This window comes from Pan troglodytes, chromosome 2 (assembly GCF_028858775.2).
Source record: "Pan troglodytes isolate AG18354 chromosome 2, NHGRI_mPanTro3-v2.0_pri, whole genome shotgun sequence".
NCBI lineage: Eukaryota > Metazoa > Chordata > Mammalia > Primates > Hominidae > Pan > Pan troglodytes.
The window spans coordinates 42,426,972-42,448,566 of record NC_086015.1 but is presented as its reverse complement, the minus strand read 5'-3'; the positions used below and the strand labels follow the sequence as shown (position 1 = coordinate 42,448,566).

The 21,595-nt window shown below is 41.8% G+C and overlaps 1 protein-coding gene across 2 annotated transcripts in view; it reads right to left on the bottom strand.

Moving 5' to 3' along the window:
- XYLB (xylulokinase) overlaps positions 1-21,595 on the bottom strand; it is a 105,614-nt gene that overhangs the window by 8,469 nt on the left and 75,550 nt on the right. The window contains exon 20 of one of the 2 annotated variants that reach the window (XM_016940724.4): positions 18,158-19,658. The exons of the other annotated variant lie outside the window; for it this stretch is intronic. Coding sequence (XP_016796213.1) covers positions 19,604-19,658 — 55 coding nt within the window. The 3' untranslated portion in view covers positions 18,158-19,603. Of the gene's footprint in view, positions 1-18,157; positions 19,659-21,595 lie in introns of those variants that run through there. 2 annotated transcript variants of the gene reach the window in all.

The following is a 21,595-nucleotide window of genomic DNA, read 5'->3' as shown; positions in this document are numbered from 1 at the left end:
GCCCAAAGCCCCGTCACGTGGGGGAGTTCAACTATCCTTTTAGGATCCCTCCTCAGACAAGCAGGCCTAACAAAGGCTACATGGGGAGCTTCAGAAATTATATCCTTCCTATCCATATGATGAGAAGTGAGGACAAAAGGCATTACTCTTCCAACCCTGGAGATCTCTTCCCTCCCTCAGGGTATGGCCCTCCACTCCATTTTTGGGGAATATCATCTTTATAGGAAAGGGGTAAGGTCCCAATACTAACAGGAGAAAATGCTTAGGACTCTAATAGGTTTTCAAGAATGTGTTGTTAAGGGCCACTAAACCTGATTTTTCCTGGTCCTCTTTGTGGTCTAAGAGGGAAGGCAAGGGTGCAGGTTTTCAAGAATGTGTCGGTAAGGGCCACTAAATCCGACCTTCCTCAGTCCTCCTTGTGGTTTAGGAGGAAAACTAGTGTTTCTGCTTGTGCATCAGTGAGTACAACTATTCTGATCAGCAGGGTCCAGGGACCATTGCAGATTCTTGGGCAGGCCAGGGGTGGGGGGCCATGGGCAGAAACAAACCAAAACCATGGGCGGTTTTTTCTTTCAGATGGGAAACACTCAGGCATCAACAGGCTCATCCTTGAAATGCATCCTAAGCCACTGGGACCAATTTGACCCGCAAACCCTGATAAAGAGGTGACTCATTTTTTTCTGCACTATGGCCTGGCCCCAATATTCTCTCTCTGATGGGGAAAAATGGCCACCTGAGGGGAGTGTAAATTACAATACTATCCTGCAGCTTGACCTTTTCTGTAAGAGGGAAGGCAAATGGAGTGAAATACCTTATGTCCAAGCTTTCTTTTCATTGAAGGAGAATCCACAACTATGTAAAGCTTGCAATTTTCATTCCACAGGAGGACCTCTCAGCTTACCCCCATTATCCTAGCCTCCCTATAGCTCCCCTTCCTATTAATGATAAGCCTCCTCTAATCTTCCCTGCCCAGAAGGAAACAAGCAAAGAAATCTCCAAAGGACCACAAAAACCCCCAGGCTATCAGTTATATCCCGTTCAAACTGTAGGGGGAGGGGAATTTGGCCCAATCCAGGTACATGTCCCCTTCTCCCTCTCTGATTTAAAGCAGATTAAGGTAGACCTGGGGAAGTTTTCAGATGATCTTGATAGGTATATAGATGTCCTACAGGGTCTAGGGCAAACCTTTGACCCCACTTGGAGAGATGTCATGCTATGAGATCAAACCCTGGCCTTTAATGAAAAGAATGTGGCTTTAGCTGCAACCCGAGAGTTTGGAGATACCTGGTATTTTAGTCAAGTAAATGATAGAATGACAGCTGAAGAAAGGGACAAATTCCCTACCGGTCAGCAAGCCATCCCCAGTATGGATCCCCACTGGGACCTAGACTCAGATCATGGGGACTGGTGTCACAAACATCTGTTGACCTGTGTTCTAGAAGGACTAAGGAGAATTAGGAAAAAGCCCATGAATTATTCAATGATGTCCACCATAACTCAAGGAAAGGAAGAAAATCCTTCTGTCTTCCTTGAGCGTCTACAGGAGGCCTTAAGAAAATACACTCCCCTGTCACCAGACTCCCTCGAGGGTTAATTTATCCTAAAAGATAAGTTTATTTCCCAATCAGTCACAGATATCAGGAGAAAGCTCCAAAAGCAAGCCCTAGGCCCTGAACAAAATCTGGAGGCATTATTAAACATGGCAACCTCAGTGTTCTATAATAGGGACCAAGAGGAACAGGCTGAGAAGAAAAAGTGAAATCAGAGAAAGGGCACAGCCTTAGTCATGGCCCTCAGACAAACAAACCCTGGTGGTTCAGAGAGGACAGAAAATGGAGCAGGCCAATCAGCTGGTAGGGCTTGTTATCAGTGTGGTTTGCAAGGACACTTTAAAAAAGATTGTCCAGTGAGAAACAAGCTTCCCCCTCGCCCATGTCCACTATGCCGAGGCAATCACTGGAAGGCACACTGCCCCAGAGGACAAATGTTCTCTAGGCCAGAATCCCCCAACCAGCCGATCCAACAACAGGACTGAGGGTGCCTGGAACAAGCACCGGCTTATGTCATCACCCTCACTGAGCCCCAGGTACATTTAACTATTGAGGGAGAGGAAATTGACTTCCTCCTGGATACTGGTGCGGCCTTCTCAGTGTTAATCTCCTGCCCTGGTCGGCTGTCCTCAAAGTCCATTACCATCTGAGGAATCCTGGGACAGCCTGTAACCAGGTATTTCTCCCACCTCCTCAATTGTAATTGGGAGACTTTGCTCTTTTCACATGCCTTTCTTGTTATGCCTGAAAGTCCCATATCCTTATTAGGGAGGGACATATTAGCCAAAGCTGGAGCTATTATCTACGTGAATATGGGGAACAAGTTACCCTTTTGTTGTCCCCTGCTTAAGGAGGGAATCAACACTGAAGTCTGGGCATTGGAAGGACAATTCAGAAGGGCAAAAATGCCCGCCCAGTCCAAATCAGGCTAAAAGACCCCACCACTTTTCCCTATCAAACACAATATCCCTTAAGGCCTGAAGTTCATAAAGGATTGCAGGATAGTGTTAGACATTTAAAAGCTCAAGTCTTAGTAAAAAAAAAAAAAAAAAAAAAATGCAGCAGTCCCTGCAACACCCCAATTCTAGGAGTACAAAAACAGAATAGTCAGTGGAGACTACTGCAAGATCTTAGATGCATTAATAAGGCAGTAATTCCTCTATATCCAGTTGTACCCAACCCCTATATCCTGCTCTCTCAAATACCAGAGGAAGCAGAATGGTTCATGGTTCAGGACCTCAAGGATGCCTTCTGTATTCCCCTGCACTGTGACTCCCAGTTTCTCTTTGCCTTTGAGGATCCCACAGACCACACATCCCAACTTATGTGGATGGTCTTGCCCCAAGGGTTTAGGGATAGTCCTCATCTGTTTGGTCAGGCACTGGCCCAAGTTCTAGGCCACTTCTCAAGTCCAGGCACTCTGGTCCTTTAGCATGTGGATGATTTACTTTTGGCTACCAGTTCAGAAGCCTCATGCCACCAGGCTACTCTAGGTCTCTTAAACTTTCTAGCTAATCAAGGGTACAAAGCATTTAAATCGAAGGCCCAACTCTGCCTACAACAAGTCAGATAGCTAGGCCTAGTCTTAGCCAGAGGAACCAGGGCCCTCAGCAAGGAATGAATACAGGCTATACTGGCTTGTCCTTGCCCTAAGACATTAAAACAATTGCGGGGGTTCCTTGGAATCACTGGGTTTTGCTGACTATGGATCCCCAGATACAGCGAGATGGCCAGACCACTCTATACTCTAATCACAGAGACCCAGAGGGCAAATACTCATCTAGTAGAATGGGAACCAGAAGCAGAAACAGCCTTCAAAACCTTAAAGCAGGCCCTAGTAAAAGCTCCAGCCTTAAGCCTTCCCACAGGACAAAACTTCTCTTTATATATCACAGAGAGAGCAGGATTAGCTCTTGGAGTCCTTACTCAGACTCGTGGGACAACCCTACAACTAGTGGCATACCTAAGTAAGGAAATTGATGTAGTAGCAAGAAGCTGGCCTCACTGTTTATGGGTAGTTGCGGCAATGGCCATCTTAGTATCAGAGGCTATCAAAATAATACAAGAAAAGAATCTCACTGTCTGGACTACTCATGGTGTAAATGGCATACTAGGTGCCACAGGAAGTTTATGGCTATCAGACAACCACTGGCATAGATACCAGGAGCTACTCCTTGAGGGACTGGTGCTTCAAATATGCATGTGTGCAGCCCTCAACCCTGCTACTTTTCTCCCAGAGGATGGAGAACCAATCAAGCATGACTGCCAACAAATTATAGTCCAGATTTATGTTGCCTGAGAAGATCTCTTAGAAGTCCCCTTAGCTAATCCTGACCTTAACTTACATACTGCTGGAAGTTCATTTGTGGCTAATAAGATACAAAGGGCAGGTTATGCCATAGTTAGTGATGTAACAGTACTTGAAAGTAAGCCTCTTCCCCCAGGGACCAGCGATCAGTTAGCAGAACTAGTGGCACTTACGCGAGCCTTAGAACTGGGAAAGGGAAAAAGAATAAATGTGTATATAGATAGGAAGTATGCTTATCTAATCCTACATGCCCATGCTGCAATATGGAAAGAAAGGGAGTTCCTAACCTCTGGGGGAACCCCCATTAAATATCACAAGGAAATCATGGCGTTATTACAGTGCAAAAACCCAAGGAGGTGGCAGTCTTACACTGCCAAAGCCATGAGGAAGGATAGGGGAGAATAGCAGCATAAGCGGCTGGCAGAGGCAGGGAAAGGCCAGCAGAAAGTCAAAGAGAGAAAGAAAGAGGAAAGAGAGAGAGAGGGGGAAAGACGGAAAGTCAGAGAAGGAAAGAGAGAGGGGAAAGACAAAGTCAAAGAGAGAAGGAAAGAGGGAGGGGAAGAGACAGAGAGACAAAAAGGGAGTGAGAGAGAGAGAGGAAGAGACAAAGACAAAGTCAGAGAGAAAGAGACAGAGAAGGAAAGAGAGAGAAAGAGAGAGAGATAGAAGTAGTAAAGAAAAAAGTGTGTACCCTATTCCTTTAAAAACAAGGGTAAATTTAAAACCTATAATTGATAATTGAAGGTCTTCTCCATAACCCTGTAACACTCCAATACCACCTTGTTGTCAGTGTAACCAAGAGCGTAGCCCAAAAGCACTGAGGCCACTGACAATCTATAGCCTTCCTATCAAAAATCCTTAACCCAGCAGGTTTCCTGACAGGAGATCTAAAGCTTAATTAATTACCACACAAAGATCTGAACAGACCTAGGAGGAACCCCCTTTGGGACAGGATGATAGATGGTTCCTCCCAAGTGATTAAGGGAAAAAGACACAATGGGTATTCAGTAAGTGATAAGGAAACTCTTGTAGAAGCAGAGTTAGGAAAGTTGCTTAATAATTGGTCTGCTCAAACGTGTGAGCTGTTTGCACTCAGCTAAACCTTAAAGTACTTACAGCATCAGAAAGGAGCCATCTATACCAATTCTAAATTAATATGGACTGAACGAGGTCTTATTAATAGCAAAGAATAATTGAAATCCCAAACTTACAAGGTTTTTGACAAAAGTAAAGTTTGCTAAAAGTTAACAGTGTAACATGTATTATCCTAACTTCTAATCTTGAGGAAATCAGACCATATTAGTGCCCCTCAAAGCTGAAGTCTGTCAGTGCAGGGCCATACAACTAATAACCTTACTTATAGGGTTAGGAATGCCCACTGCTACAGGAACCAGAATCGCCAGTTTATCTACTTCACTATCCTACTACCACACACTCTCAAAGGATTTCTCAGACAGTTTACAAGAAATAACAAAATCTATCCTTACTCTACAATCCCAGATAGACTCTTTGGTAGCAGTGACTCTCCAAAACCTCTGAGGCCTAGACCTCCTCACTGCTGAGAAAGGAGGACTCTGCACCTTCTTAGGGGAAGACTGTTGCTTTTACACTAACCAGTCAGCGATAGTACGAGATGCCGCCCAGCGATTACAGGAAAAGGTTTTTGAAATCAGACAATGCCTTTCAAACTTTTTTTTTTTTTTTTTTGAGACGGAGTCTCACTGTTTCACCCAGGCCAGAGTGCAGTGGCGCTATCTCGGCTCACTGCAAGCTCCGCCTCCTGGGTTCACGCCATTCTCCTGCCTCAGCCTCCCGAGTAGCTGGGACTACAGGTGCCCGCCACTGCGCCTGGCTAATTTTTTGTATTTTTAGTAGAGACAGGGTTTCACCATGTTAGCCAGGTTGGTCTCGATCTCCTGACCTTGTGATCCGCCTGCCTCGGCCTCCCAAAGTGCTGGGATTACAGGCATGAGCCACTGCGCCTGGCCGCCTTTCAAACTCTTATACCAACCTCTGGAGTTGGGTGACGTGGCTTCTCCCCTTTCTAGGTCCTGTGACAGCCATCTTGCTATTACTCGCCTTTGGGCCCTGTATTTTTAACATCCTTGTCAAATTTGTTTCCTGTAGGATCGAGGCTGTCAAGCTACAGATGGCCTTACAAATGGAATCCCAAATGAGCTCAATTCACAACTTCTACTGAGGACCCCTGGACCAACCCACTGACCCTTTGGCTGGCCTAGAGTTCCCCTCTGGAGGACACTACCACTGCAGGGCCCTTCTTTGCTCCTATCCAGCAGGAAGTAGCTAGAGTGGTCACTGCCCAATTTCCAACAGCAGCTGGGGTGTCCTGTTTAGAGGGGAGATTGAGAGGTGAAGCCAGTTGGACTTCTGGGTTGGGTGGGGACTTGAAGAAATTTTCTGTCTTACAAGAGGATTGTAAAATGTACCAATCAGCACTCTGTAGCTAGGATTGTAAGATGCAGCAATCAGTGCTCTGTGGCTACCTAGAGGTTTGTAAAATGCACCAACCAGCACTCTGTAAAAACGCACCAATCAGCTCTCTGTGGCTAGCTAGAGGTTTGTAAAATGGACCAATCAGTGCTCTGTAAATCGGACCAATCAGCACACTGTAAAATGGACCAATCAGTGCTCTGTAAAATGGACCAATCAGCAGGACATGGGCAGGGACAAATAAGGGAATAAAAGCTGGCCACCCCAGCCAGCAGCAGCAACCCACTCAGGTCTCCTTCCACGCTGTGGAAGCTTTGTTCTTTTGCTCTTCACAATAAATCTTGCTGCTGCTCACTCTTTGGGTCCATGCCAGCTTTATGAGCTGTAACACTCACCACAAAGGTCCGCGGCTTCATTCTTAAAGTCAGCAAGACCAAGAACCCACAGGAAGGAACCAACTCCGGAAACACTATGGCTATTCAGGCTCTTTTTGGTTCCTTATGAATTTTAAGATTGTTTTTTCTAATTCTGTGAACAATGATCTTAGTATTTTGATAGATATTGTGTTGAACCTGTAGATTGCTTTGGGCAATATGGTAATTTCAGTAATATTAATTCTTCTGTTTCAAGAGCATGGGATGTTTTTCCTTTGTGTCTTCTTCAATTTCTTTCATTGGTTTCTTGTAATTTTCCATGTACAGGTCTTTCACTTCCTTGGTTAAATGGGTTCCTAGTTATTTTATTTTATTTTTTGTAGCTTTTGTAAATGGGATTGCCTTTAAAAAAAAATGGAGACAGGGTCTTGCTCTGTCACCTAGGCCAAAGTGCAGTGGTGCAATCAACTCACTATAGCCTTGAATTCCTGTGTTCAAGCAATCCTTCTGCCTCAGCCTCTGAGTAGCTGGGACTACAGGTGCATGCCACCACACTTGGCTAATGTTTTATTTTATTTCTTATTTTTTTGAGACAGAATCTTGCTCTGTCACCGGGCTGGATCTCGGCTCACTGCAACCTCTGCCTCCTGGGTTCAAGCGATTCTCCTGCCTCAGCCTCCTGAGTAGCTGGGACTACAGGTGCACACCACCACACCCGGCTAATTTTTGTATTTTTAGTAGAGATGGGGTTTCACCATGTTGGCCAGGGTGGTCTCTATCTCCTGACCTCGTGATCCACCTGCCGTAGCCTCCGAAAGTGCTAGGATTACAGGCATGAGCCACTGCACCCGGCCTATTTTTATTTTTATACAGGGTCTCACTATGTTGCCCAGGCTGGTCTTGGACTCCTGGCCTTAAGTGATCCTACTGCCAAAGCCTCCTAAAGTGCTGGGATTACAGGCATGAGCCACTACACCTGGCTGGGATTGCCTTCTTGATTTATTTCTCAGCTAGATCATTATTCATGTATAGAACACGACTGGTTTTTGTACATCAATTTTTTTATATCCTGTAACTTTAGTGAATTAATTCATCAAATCTAAGAGTTTTTTAGTAGAGTCTTTAGGTTTTTCTGGATATAGGATCATATATCATATCATCAACAAACAGCAAAATTTGAGTTTCTCTTTTGCAATATGGATGCCTTTTCTTTCTCTCTCTTGCCTGATTGCTCTGGCTAGGACTTCCAGTACTATATTGAATAGGAGTGGTAAAAGTGACTTGTCTTGTTCCAGTTCTTAGAGGAAAGGCTTTCCACTTTTCTCCATGCAGTATGATGTTAGCTGTGGATTTGTTGTATATGCCCTTTGTTAATTTGAGGTATGTTCCTTCATTGCCTAATTTCTTGAGACTATCATGAAGGGATGTTGAATTTTATCAAATGCTTTTTCTACTTCTATTGAATTCATCATACAGTTTTTGTTCTTCATTCTGTTGATATGGTGTATCATGTTTACTGATTTACATATATTGAACTATCCTTGCACCCCTTTTATAAATCCCACTTGATTATGGTGGGGGTTTTTTTGGTTTTTGTTATTATTATCATTATTATTATTATTATTAATTATTATTTTTAGAAGGAGTCTCACTCTGTCGCCCAGGCTGGAGTGCAGTGGTGTGATCTCAGCTCACTGCAACCTCCATCTCCTGATTTCATGCAATTCTTCTGCCTCAGCCTCCCGAGTAGCTGGGATTACAGGCACCCACCATCACACCTGGCTAATTTTTGTATTTTTAGTAGAGATGGGTTTTCACCATGTTGACCAGGCTGGTCTTGAACTCCTGACCTCAGGTGATCTGCCCGCCTTGGCCTCCCAAAGTGCTGGGATTACAGGTGTGAGCCACCACACCCAGCCCAGGTGTGTTATCTTTTTGATGTGCTGTTGGATTTGGTTTGCTAGTATTTTGTTGAGGAATGTTGTATTAATGTTCATCAGATATACTGCCCTGTAGTTTTCTTTTTTGCTGTGGCCTTTTCTGGTTTTGGTATCAGGGTGATGCTGGCCTCATAGAATGAGTTAGGGAGAATTCTCTCTTCTTTGATTTTTCAGAATAGTTTTTAGGAGGGTTGGTATTAGTTCTTTTACATTTGGTAGAATTCAGCTGTAACTCTATCCAGTAAAGGGTTTTTCTTTGTTAAGAAGATTTTTATTACTGTTTCAATCTTGTTACTTGTTATTGGTCTGTTTGCGTTTTCTATTTCTTCTTGGTTCAAACTTGGTAGGTTGTATGTGTCCAGAAATTTTTCCATTTCTTCTGTTTTTTCCAGTTTGTCTATGTGTAATTGTTCATAGTAGTCCCTGATGATCTCTTGTATTTTCATGTTACCAGTTGTAATGTCTCCTTTTTCATTTCTGATTTTATTTGGGTCTTCTCTCTTTTTTTCTTGGTTAGTCTGGCTAGTGATTTATCAATGTTGTTTATCTGTTTGAAGAGCAAACTTTTTGTTTTGTTTATCCTTTGTATTTTCTTAGTCTGTTTTTCATTTAGTTCTGCTCTGATCTTTGTTCCTTTTTTCTGCTAATTTGGGGTTTGGTTTGTTCTTACTTTTTCAGTCCTTTGAGGTACATTGTTAGCTTGTTAACTTGTGATCTTTCTATTTTTTGATGTAGGCAGTTACTGCTATAACTTCCCTTTTTGCACTACTTTTGCTGTATCCCACAGATTTTGGTATATTTCATTTCCTTAAAGAATTTTTTTTTATTTCCATCTCAATTTCTTCATTGACTCAATTGTCATTCAGGAGCATGTTGTTTAATTTCCATATATTTGTATAGTTTCCAAAGTTCCTCTTGGTATTGATTTCTAGTTTTATTCCATTGTGGTCAGAGGAGATACTTGATATGAATTTGATTTCTAAAAAATTGTTGAGGCTTGTTTTGTGGCCTAACATATGGTCTATCCTGGAGAATGTGTTGTATGCTGATGAAAAGAATCTATATTCTGCAGTCGTTGGATAGAAAGTTCTGTAAATCCCTGTAAGGTTCATTTGGTCTGAAGTCCAGCTTAAGTCCAATGTTTATTTGTTGATTTTCTGTCTAGATGATCTGTCTAATGCTGAAAGTGGGGTGTTGAAGTCCCCCACTATGATTGTATTGCAGGCTATCTCTCTATTTAGATCTAATAATATTTGCTTTATGAATATGGGTGCTCCAATGTTGGGTGCATATATGTTTATAACTGTTATATCCTCTTGCTAGATTGATTCCTTTATCATTATAAAATGACTGTGTGTGTGTGTGTGTGTGTGTGTGTGTGTGTGTGTGTGTGTGTTACTGGTCTTGACTTAAAGTCCGTTTTATGTAGTATAATAAGCATACTTATTATACTACCTGCTCACTTTTGGTTTCTGTTTGTATGGAATATCTTTTTCCATTTCTTTACTTTCAGTCTATGTGTGCCTTTACTGATAAGGTGAATTTCCTGTAAGCAACATACAGTTTGATCATCTTTTTAAAAAAATCTATTTGATCAGTCTGTCTCACTCTGTCACCCAGGCTGGAGTGAAGTGGTGTGATCTCGGCTCACTGCAATCTCTGCCTCCTGGGTTCAAGTGATTCTCAGCCTCAGCCACCCAAGTAGCTGGGATTACAGGCACATACCACCACACATAGCTAATTTTTGTTTCGCTATGATATGGCAATGGGGTTTTGCTATGTTAGCCAGGCTGGTCTTGAACTCCTGGCCTCAAGCAATCCACCTGCCTCTGCCTCCCAAAGTGTTGGGATTATAGGCATGAGCCACCACACGTAGCTCCAATCAGTCAATATCTTTTTAGTGAAGAATTTAAACCATTTTCATTCAAGGTTATTGTTGATATATGAGGCTTTGTTCCTATCATATTGTTGTTTCCTGGTTGCTATGCATATTCTTTGTTTCTTTTTCTCTTATTGTCATTGTGGCTTGGTGGATTTCTGTAGTGGTACTATTTGAGTTCTTTCTCTTCCTCCTTTGTGTGATTGCTTTACCAGTGAATTTTGTTTCATGTGTTTTCATGATGGTAAGTGTTGTCCTTTTGTTTCTGAGTTTAGGGCTCCCTTGAGCATTTCTTGTAGGACCAGTCTAGTGCTAACAAATTCCCTCAGCATTTGCTTATTTGGGAAAGACATTTCTCCTTCATTTATGAAGGGTAACTTTGTTGAATAAAATATTTTTGGCTGTTGATATTTTTCTTCCAGGACTTTGAATATATCATCCAATTATCTTCTGACCTGTAAGGTTTCTGCTGAGAAATCCACTGTTAGTCTCATAGGCTTTCCTTTATAGGTAATAGATGCTTTTCTCCTGCTGTTTTTAGGAATCAATCATTATCTTGGACTTTAGAAAATCAGACTATAATGTACTGTGAAAGAGACCTGATATGGTTTGGCTGTGTCCCCACCCAAATCTCATCTTGAATTGTAATAATCCCCACATGTCAAAGGCAGGACCAGGTGGAGATTATTGAAACATGGAGATGGTTTTCCCCATGCTGTTCTCATGATAGTGAGTGAGTTCTCACAAGATCTGATGTTTTTATAAGGGGCTTCCCCACCTTCACTCAGTGCTCAGGCTCTCTCCTGCTGCCCTGTAAAGAGGTGTCTTCTATCATGATTGTAAATTTCCTGAGGCCTCTCCAGCCATGTGGAACTGTGAGTCAATTAAACTTCTTTTCTTTATAAATTACCTAGTCTCGGGTATTTATTCATAGGAGCTTGAGAACAGACTAATAGAGTAAATTGGTACCAGGAAGGGGGTGCTGCTATAAGGATACTTAAAAATGTGGAAGCGACTTTGGAACTGGGTAAGAGGCAGAGGTCGGAATGGTTTGCAGACACGAAAATGTGGGAAAGTTTGGAACTTCCTAGAGAGTTGTTGAATGGCTTTGACCAAAATGCTGACAGTGATATGGACAATGGAGTCCAGGCTGAGGTTGTTTCAGATGGAGATGAAGAATTTTTTGGGAATTGGAATAAAGTTGACTCTTGCTATTCTTTAGCAAAGAGACTGGCAGCATTTTGCCCTTGCCCTAGAGATCTGTGGAACTTTGAACTTGAGAGAGATAATTTAAGGTATCTGGTGGAAGAAATTTCTAATTGACAAAGCGTTCAAAGGAAGCAGAGCATAAAAGTTTGGAAAATTAGCAGCCTGATGATGCAATAGGAAAGAAAAACCCATTTTCTGAGGAGAAATTCAAGCCTGCTGCAGAAATTTACATAAGTAATGAGGAGCCAAATGTTAATCACCAAGACAATGGGGAAAATGTTTCCAGGGCATGTCAGAGAACTTCAGGGCAGCCCTCCCCATCACAGGCCTGGAGGCCTAGGAGGAAAAAATGGTTCTGTGGGCCAGGCCCAGGCCCTCTTTGTTGTGTGCAGCCTAGACACTTGGTGCCTTACATCCCAGCTGCTTCAGCCATGGTACAGCTTGGGCTGTGGCTTCAGAGGGTGCAAGCCCTGAGCCTTGGCAGCTTCCACATGGTGTTGGGCCTGCAGGTGCAGAGAAGTCAAGAATTGAGGTTTAGGAATCTCCGCCTAGATTTCAGAGGAAATGCATGGATGTCCAGGCAGAAGTTTGCTGGGGGACGGAGCCCTCATGGATGAACCTCTGCTAGGGCAGCACAGAAGGGAAACGTGGGGTTGGAACCCCCACAGAGAGTTCCCACTGGGGCACGGTCTACTGGAGCTGTGAGAAGAGGGCCACCATCCTCCAGACCCCAGAGTGGTAGATTCACTGACAGCTTGCACCGTGTGCCTGGAAAAAATGCAGACACTCAACACCAGCCCGTGAAAGCCAAGAGTGGGGCTGTACCCAGCAAAGCCACAGAGGTGGAGCTGGCCAAAGCCATGGGGGCCCACCTCTTGCATCAGCATGACCTGGATGTGAGAAATAGAGTCAAAGGAGATTATTTCAGAGCTTTAAGATTTAATTGCTGCCTTGTTGGATTTCGGACTTGCATGAGGCCTGTAGCCCCTTTGTTTTGGCCAATGTCTCCCCTTTAGAACAGGTATATTTACCCAATGCCTGTACCTCTATTGTATCTAGGAAGTAAACTTTTTTTGATGGAGTCTAGCTCTGTCACCAGGCAGGAGTGCAGGGTCGCAATCTCAGCTCACTGCAACCTCTGCCTCCTGGGTTCAAGCGATTTTCCTGCCTCAGCCTCCCGAGTAGCTGGGATTACAGGCACACACCGCCATGCCCAGCTAATTTTTGTATTTGTAGTAGAGATGGGATTTCACCATGTTGACCAGGATGGTCTCGATCTCCTGACCTCGAGATCCACACACCTTGGCCTCCAAAAGTCTTGGGATTACCGGCGTGAGCCACTGCATCTGGCCAGAAGTAACTATCTTTCTTTTGATTTTACAGGCTAGGTGGAAGGGACTTGCCTTGTCTCAGATGAGACTTTGGACCTGGACTTCTGGGTTAATGCTGAAATTAAGTTCAGAATTTTGGGGACTGCTGGAAGAGAATGATTGTGTTTTGAAATGTGAGGACAAGAGATTTGGGAGGTGCCAGGGTGGAATGATGTGGCTTGGCAGTGACGCCACCCAAATCTTGCATGGGGACTGTGGCCCCTTTGTTTTGGCCAATGTCTCCCCTTTGGAACAGTTATATTTACCCAATGCCTGTACCTCCATTGTGTCTAGGAAGTAACTATCTTTTTTTTCAATCTTGAATTATAACAATCCTCATGTGTCAAGGGCAAGACCAGGTGGAGATAATTAAATCATGGGGGCAGTTTCCCCATGCTGTTCTAATGATAGTGAGTTCTCATGAGGTCTGATGGTATTATAGGAGGCTTCCCCTTCACTCAGTGCTGATTCTGTCTCCTGCTGCCCAGTGAAGAGGTGCCTTCTGTCATGATTCTAAGTTTCCTAAGGCCTCCCCAGCCTTAGGGGAAACATGAGTCAATTAAACCTCTTTTCGTTAAGACAAACCCACAGCCAATATCATACTGAATGTGCAAAAACTGGAAGCATACCCTTTGAAAACTGGCACAAGACAGGGATGCCCTCTCTCACCACTCCTATTCAACAAAGTGTTGCAAGTTCTGGCCAGGGCAATCAGGCAAGAGAAAGAAATAAAAGGTATTCAATTAGGAAAAGAGGAAGTCAAATTGTCCCTCTTTGCAGGCGACATGATCGTATGTTTAGAAAACCCCATCATCTCAGCCCCAAATCTCCTTAAGCTGATAAGCAACTTCAGCAAAGTCTCAGGATACAAAATCAATGTGCAAAAATCACAAGCATTCCTATACACCAAGAACAGACAAACAGAGAGCCAAATCATGAGTGAACTCCCATTCACAATTGCTACAAAGAGAAATACCTAGGAATCCAACTTCCAAGGGACGTGAAGGACCTCTTCAAGGAGAACTACAAACCACTGCTCAATGAAATAAAAGAGGATACAAACAAATGGAAGAACATTCCATGCTCATGGATAGGAAGAATCAATATTGGAAAATGGCCATACTGCCCAAGGTAATTTATAGATTCAATGCCATCCCCATCAAGCTACCAATGACTTTCTTCACAGAATTGGAAAAAACTACTTTAAAGTTCATATGGAACCAAAAAGGAGCCCACATTGCCAAGACAATCCTAAGCAAAAAGAACAAAGCTGGAGGCATCATGCTACCTGACTTCAAACTATACTACAAGGCTACAGTAGCCAAAACAGGATGGTACTGGTACCAAAACAGATATATAGATCAATGGAACAGAACAGAGGCCTCAGAAATAGCACCACATATCTACAACTATCTGATCTTTGACAAACCTGAGAAAAACAAGAAATGGGGAAAGGATTCCCTACTTAATAAATGGTGCTGGGAAAACTGGCTAGCCATGTGTAGAAAGCTGAAACTGGATCCCTTCTTTACACCTCATACAAAAATTAATTCAAGATGGATTAAAGACTTAAACATTAGACCTAAAACCATAAAAACCCTAGAATAAAACCTAGGCAATACCATTCAGGACATAGCCATGGGCAAGGACTTCATGACTAAAACACCAAAAGCAATGGCAACAAAAGCCAAAATAGACATTTGGGATCTAATTAAACTAAAGAGCTTCTGCACAGCAAAAGAAGCTACCAACAGAGTGAAAGGCAACCTACAGAATGGGAGAAAATTTTTGCAATCTACTCATCTGACAAAGGGCTAATATCGAGAATCTACAAAGAACTTAAACAAATTTACAAGAAAAAATCAAACAACCCCATCAAAAAGTGGGCAAAGGATATGAACAGACACTTCTCAAAAAAAGACATTTATGCAGCCAACAGACCCATGAAAAAATGCTCATCATCACTGGTCATCAGATAAATGCAAATCAAACCACAGTGAGATAAGGTCTCACGCCAGTTAGAATGGCAATCATTAAAAAGTCAGGAAACAACAGATGCTGGAGAGGATGTAGAGAAATAGGGATGCTTTTACATTGTTGGTGGGAGTGTAAATTAGTTCAGCCATTGTGGAAGACAGTGTGGTGATTCCTCAAAGATCTAGAGCTAGGAATACTGTTTGACCCAGTGATCCTATTACTGGGTATATACCCGAAGGATTATAAATCATGCTACAATAAAGACACACGAACACATATGTTTACTGTGGCACTATTCACAATAGCAAAGACTTGGAACCGACCCAAATGTCCATCAATGATAGACTGGATTAAGAAAATGTGGCACATATACACCATGAAATACTATGCAGCCATAAAAAAGGATGAGTTCATGTCCTTTGCAGGGACATGGATGAAGCTGGAAACCATCATTCTGAGCAAACTATCTCAAGGACAGAAAACCAAACACCACATGTTCTCACTCATAGGTGGGAATTGAACAATGGGAACACTTGGACACAGGGAGGGGAACATCACACACCAGGGCCTGTCATGGGGTGGGGGCCTGGGGGAGGGATAGCATTAGGAGAAATACCCAATGTAAATGACGAGTTAATGGGTGCAGCAAACCAAATACATGTATACTTATGTAACAAACCTGCACGTTGTGCACATGTACCCTAGAACTTAAAGTATAATAATAAAAAATTCAAAAAAGAGAGAGGCCTCAGGAGAAGCCACATCTGTGAACACCTTGATCTTGGACTTCTGGCCTCCAGAACTAAGAGGAAATAAATGTCTGTTGTTTAAGCCACCCAGTCTGTAGTATTTTGTTATGGCAGCCCTAGCAAACTAACACAACTGTAATAGCTTAAAATATGCATATTGGCAATGCCTACAGCAACCACTAAAAACTAAAACAAAGAAGCTGTTGCAGGTTGATGGAGATGGAGTTCAGTGTGAAGGATATTTATTAAGGAGTGCTCTTGGGATAAATACCTGTAGAAGGAAGGCGACACAAGCAGGGGTGGGCAGGATGAGAAGTCAGGTTGTTATGCTAGTTCCAATAATAGCCTTGGCCAAGCCCACATGAAGCTACAGAACTAGAATGACTCTTCAGAATTGTGCTGAGTTGGATTGAGATGGTCAGACCTTAATATTCTTGCATTCAGCACTGGATGTTAGCCACCTTGGGAAGGCGAATGACCTTGAGCAAGGTAGCTCTCTGCAATCGTGGCAATCCCTGAAGGGTCTGTCAGCAGAAAGCTATCTGTCAACAGGTCTCCCAGCAGGGGAAACAATAATGACTTCTTGAAGAGGAACCTGAGCAGCATTTAACATTATCCATCACAGAGATCTAACCAATATATGGAGTGGAGATAAAATGAGATAACAAAAAATACTCAAATAACTCAAAAGAAGGCAGTTAAAGGGGAGAGGACAATGAACAGCTGGAACAAATAGAAAACAAATAGTAGGATGTGGGATTTAAAGAAACCACATCAATAATTACATTATGTAAATGGACTCTAAACACTCTAACCAAAAGACAGTGTTTACAGTTCAAGAAGATTAAAATTTAAATGATTTAAAGAAACATATAACACGCAAATACTAATCTAACAAATGATGGAGTGGCTATAGTAATATCAGGAAACAGTGTTCAGAACAGTGAATATTAACAGGGAAAAAGAGGAACATTTCATGATAAGTGGGGTCAAATCATCATGAAGATATAACAGTCCCAAATATGTATGTCCAAGTAATAGAACCTCAAAGCATATGAAGAAAAATGGAAAAAACTAAAAGCAAAAATGAAGAAATACACAATTATGGTTGGAGATTTTACTACTGCTCTCTCAGTAATTGGTATAACAAGTATATAGAAAATTGGTTAAGACATAAAAGACTTGAACAACACCATCAATCTAATTCGACCTTATTGTCATTTACAGAACACTCAACAAGAGAGAAAACACATTTTTTCAAATGCACACATAACATCCCCCAAAACTAAACTATATGCTGGGCCAAAAAATAAATGTCAGTAAGTTTTAAAAACTTGAATTTATGCGGAGCATATTCTTAGACCACACAGATGACATTAAATAACAAAACCAAATTCCAGCAAAAAGTTATCTGGAAAATCCCCTAATATTTGGGAATTAACCTAAGAATTAACGAAAAACAGCAAAGGAAATCAGAAAACATTTTGAGCAGAATGACAATGGAAACAGAACATATGAAAATTTACGGGATGCAGTTAAAGCGGTGCATACAATGAAGCTGATAATGTTAAGTGCTTATGTTAGGAAAGAGGAAATGTCTTAAATCAGTTATGTAGATTTCCACCTTGAAAAACTAAAAAACATTGACCAGGGATGGTGGCTCACACCTGTAATCCCAGAACTCTGGGAGGCCAAGGTGGATGAATCACTTGAAGTCAGGAGTTCTAGACCAGCCTGCCCAACATGATGAAACCTGTCTCTACTAAAAATACAAAAATTAGCCAGGTGTGGTGGTGGGCGCCTGTAGTCCCAGCTACTCAGGAGGCTGAGGCAGAAGAATTGCTTGAACTGGGAGGCGGAGGTTGCAGTAAGCCAAGACCATGCCACTGCACTCCAACCTGGACTACAGAACGAGATTCTGTCTCAAAAAAAGAAAAGAAAAGAAAAGCTAGGAAAAGCAGAGCAAATTAAACCTGAAGTAAATAATAAAAAATGGAAATCAATAAAATAGGAAAAAAGTGTGATCAATAAAATTGATAAACTTCTAGCTAGTCTGATTCAGAAAAAACACAAATGACCAGTTTCAGAAATGAAAGGGAATTCTTTCACTACAAGTACTACAGACATGCAAGGATAATAAAGGAATATTTAAACAAGTTTATGCTAATAAATTTGACAAGTTAAAATGGAAGATTGTGGCCAGGTGCGGTGGCTCACGCCTGTAATCCCAGCACTTTGTGGGAGGATTGCAGGAGTTCAAGACTAGTCTGAGCAACATGGTGCCAAGACCAGCTCAGTCATGGAGACCTAACGAAGCGGCACTAGAGGAATTAAGACAAAGACACAGGAATACAGTATAAAGTGGGGATTAGGGGGCTGACAGCCTTCAGAGCTGAGAGCCACAAACAGAGCTTGACCCACACATTTATTGACAGAAAGCCAGTGATAAGCATTGCTTCTATAGATTGTAGATTAGCTAAAAGCATTCTTTATGGGAAACAAAGCAATCTCAGCGAGGAGCAGAGAAACAGGCTCTGGCTGATTATCTGTAGCAAAAACATGCTGTCAAGGCACAGGCCTTTCCTGCTATCGTTTGTGGTTTGAGCAGTTTTTTGCTCCGGGCGGGGCCAGGTGTTCCTTGCCCTGCTCTAGTAAACCAACAACTTTTAGCAGTGTGCATGACAGCCATCATGAGCATGTCCCATTGCTGCAGAAATCCTGTTTATGGCCAGTTTCTTTAAGGTCTGTTTATGACAGGGTTAGGGATTGCTACCAACGTGTCCCACCTTTCTGTTTTTGCAAAGTGATAAAGGCATAGGCAGCTTTGTCACAGCAGGCTACTTCTCGCAGGATTCGCGATCCATATTTGCAGATGTACAAATGACCAATTTCATTTGTATTTCAATTTGATATACAAAGACAAACGACACCAATTAGAAGCACAGTCATCATTCAAATTACAGAGCCTCCAAGTGTCTTGATCCATTTTAATGGGTTAATAGCTGCTAATCCATCTGAAGCGCCTTCAAGCACTTCAGTTCCTGGCATTAGTGTCAGATGTGCCTGGGAAGATTGAAATATTTGTTCCTTCAGTTGCGTAATATCTAAAGTAAATTTCCAGTATGACCTTTCAAATGTTTCTTAACTCTTTCCCACTCATGCTGTCTTTCATTATACAGATGAGGAGTAATGCAAAAATCAGAAGTATTCCAATCACATTGTAACTGCATTCTATATTCTAGACTAACTACTCAATCTCCTAGCCACATTACAGTTTGTTGGAGATAATTGATTTGATTAGCTAGTTTCTGGTCTATATTAGTTTGGGAATTCCACAGCAAAGTAGAATTTTTCTGCCAATTATTTACATAGTCTGCTGTTTGTACTGTGAAATGCAAAGCAACTCCAGCTGCCGCGGCAGTAGCTGTGACAGCAATCAATCCCATAATGATTAAAATTAAAGTAGCAATGAAACACTGAGAGCATCTCAGAATCTTTTGAAGAATTTCAGTAATAATATGCACAGAAGGAGAGGCTTCCCAAGGACCAGAAAGCTTTACAGGTATCCATACTCCTTCTTGGGTTCTTACCGCTAAAATAGAATGATCAGTATTATACAAGGAAGAATTCACACAAGAAAACAACCTACATTCTTGACAAGTCCCATGATGATTAGGGAGATCAAGTTTTAAATGACCCACTACAAGCAGGAAAGGTGGACTTATTGTCAGTCTCAACATGGCTGCAAGTGGGAGGTCCTTGGGTTCCTCCCAAAATCTCTTCCTCAGCATCTGGCTCATGATAAAGTTTCAGGTGTCTTGATGATATCCAAATTGGCTGCTGGTTTTGGCCTGGAGAAACACAAGCATAACCTCTACCCCATGTTATTATTTTACCTATTTCCCAACTTTTTGTTATTGGATCTCTCCACAAAACCAGTTGTTCTGCTTCTGTCTTTTAAGCTGGTTTCTGTAGATGCTGTTCAGCTGCTGGTAGCATCCGGCCTTTAGGCAGGCTCAAAAAATTTAAAGTTAATAATGCTAGATTTAGTTGTATGTGCAGAGTCCTATAATCTCCATTCCTATAATCATTGATCCTCCTCTTCTGCTTTTGTAATTGTTGTTTTAGGGAGTGATTCATTCTTTCCACAATGGCTTGTCCTTGTGAATTATATGGGATGCCAGTAATGTGTTTAATATTCCATATAGAGAAAAATATAGCTAGAGCTTGGCTAGTATAGCCTGGAGCATTGTCTGTTTTAACTGAAGATGGAATGCCCATGACTGTGAAGCATTGCAGAAGATGCCATTTAATACAGGCAGAAGATTCCCCTATTTAGCATGTAGCCCAAACAAAGTGAGAAAATGTATCTACACATACATGTACATAAGCTAGTCTCCCAAACGAGGGAACATGTGTGACATCCATTTGCCAAAGAGAATTAGGTTCCAATCCTCAAGTATTAACTACTCCTGTAAAAGATGAGGAATGCACCATTTGGCAAGTTGGGCATTGCTGGATAATAGCTTTAGCTTCTTTCCAGGTAATGCTGTATCTGCGTTTGAGACCAGAGGCATTAACATGGGTTAAATTATGAAAGTGTCTAGCATTAGATAATGCCATAGCAACTAGGCAATCAGCAATTTGATTTCCCGCAGTCAAAGGTCCTGGAAGAGGTGTATGACCTCCAATACGAGTTATGTAAAAAGGGTGCATTCTACTCTTAACTGCTGTTTGCAATTGGGTAAATAAAGTCATCAGTTGTTTATCTGCATGAAATTGTAACTGAACATTTTCAATTAATTGTGTGGAATGAACCACGTATGAAGAATCAGAAATTACATTGACAGGCATCTCAAAAGCCGTCAGCACCTCAATTACAACTACAAGCTCTGCTTTTTGAGCTGAAGTATAGGGCGTCTAGAAAACTTTACTTTTTGATCCAGAGTTAGAAGCTTCACCATTACTAGACCCATCTGTAAAAACATTTTCAGCACCTTCAATTCGTTTAAATTTAGTTATTCTAGGGAGAATCCAATTAGTTAATTTCAAAAATTGAAATAATTTTGTCTTTGGAAAGTGATTATCAAGAACACCTATGAAATCAGCTAAATGGGTTTGCAATTAAGACTATTTATAAAGGCTTTTTGTATTTGTGCCTTTGTAAGGGGAACAAAAATTTTTCCAGGATCATATCCTTGTAATTTAACAATTTGAGTTCTCCCATTTCCTATCAGAGTAGCAATTTGATCCAAATAAGGAGTTAGAGTCCATGAATTAGTATGTGGAAGAAAAAGCCATTCTACAAGATCTTGCTCTTGAACAACACCACCAGTAGGTGAATGCTGAGTTGGAAAAATCAATCTTTTCTGGATCTTTTCTGGATCTATTCTATTTATTTGAGCTTTATGCACTTGCTTTTCAATCAGCTGTAACTCTGCCTCAGCCTCCTTTGTTAATTGCCAAGGGTTTGTGAGACTGGGATCTCCTCTAAGGATAGAAAAGAGATTACTCATGGCAGAGGTAGGAATGCCTAGAGCAGGTCATATCCAATTAATGTTTCCCAGTAATTTTTGAAAGTCATTCAATGTTTTCAATTGATCCCTATGTATGGTTACTTTCTGTGGCACAATGGTAGTGTCATTTACTAAGGTCCCCAAGTAGGAGTAAGGAGTAGTAGTCTGAATTTTGTCAGGAGCTATAATTAAATCAGCATGAGAAATCGAGTTTTGCAAGTGATTATAACATTGGAGTAATATTTCCTGAGTGGGGGCAGCACAAAGTATAT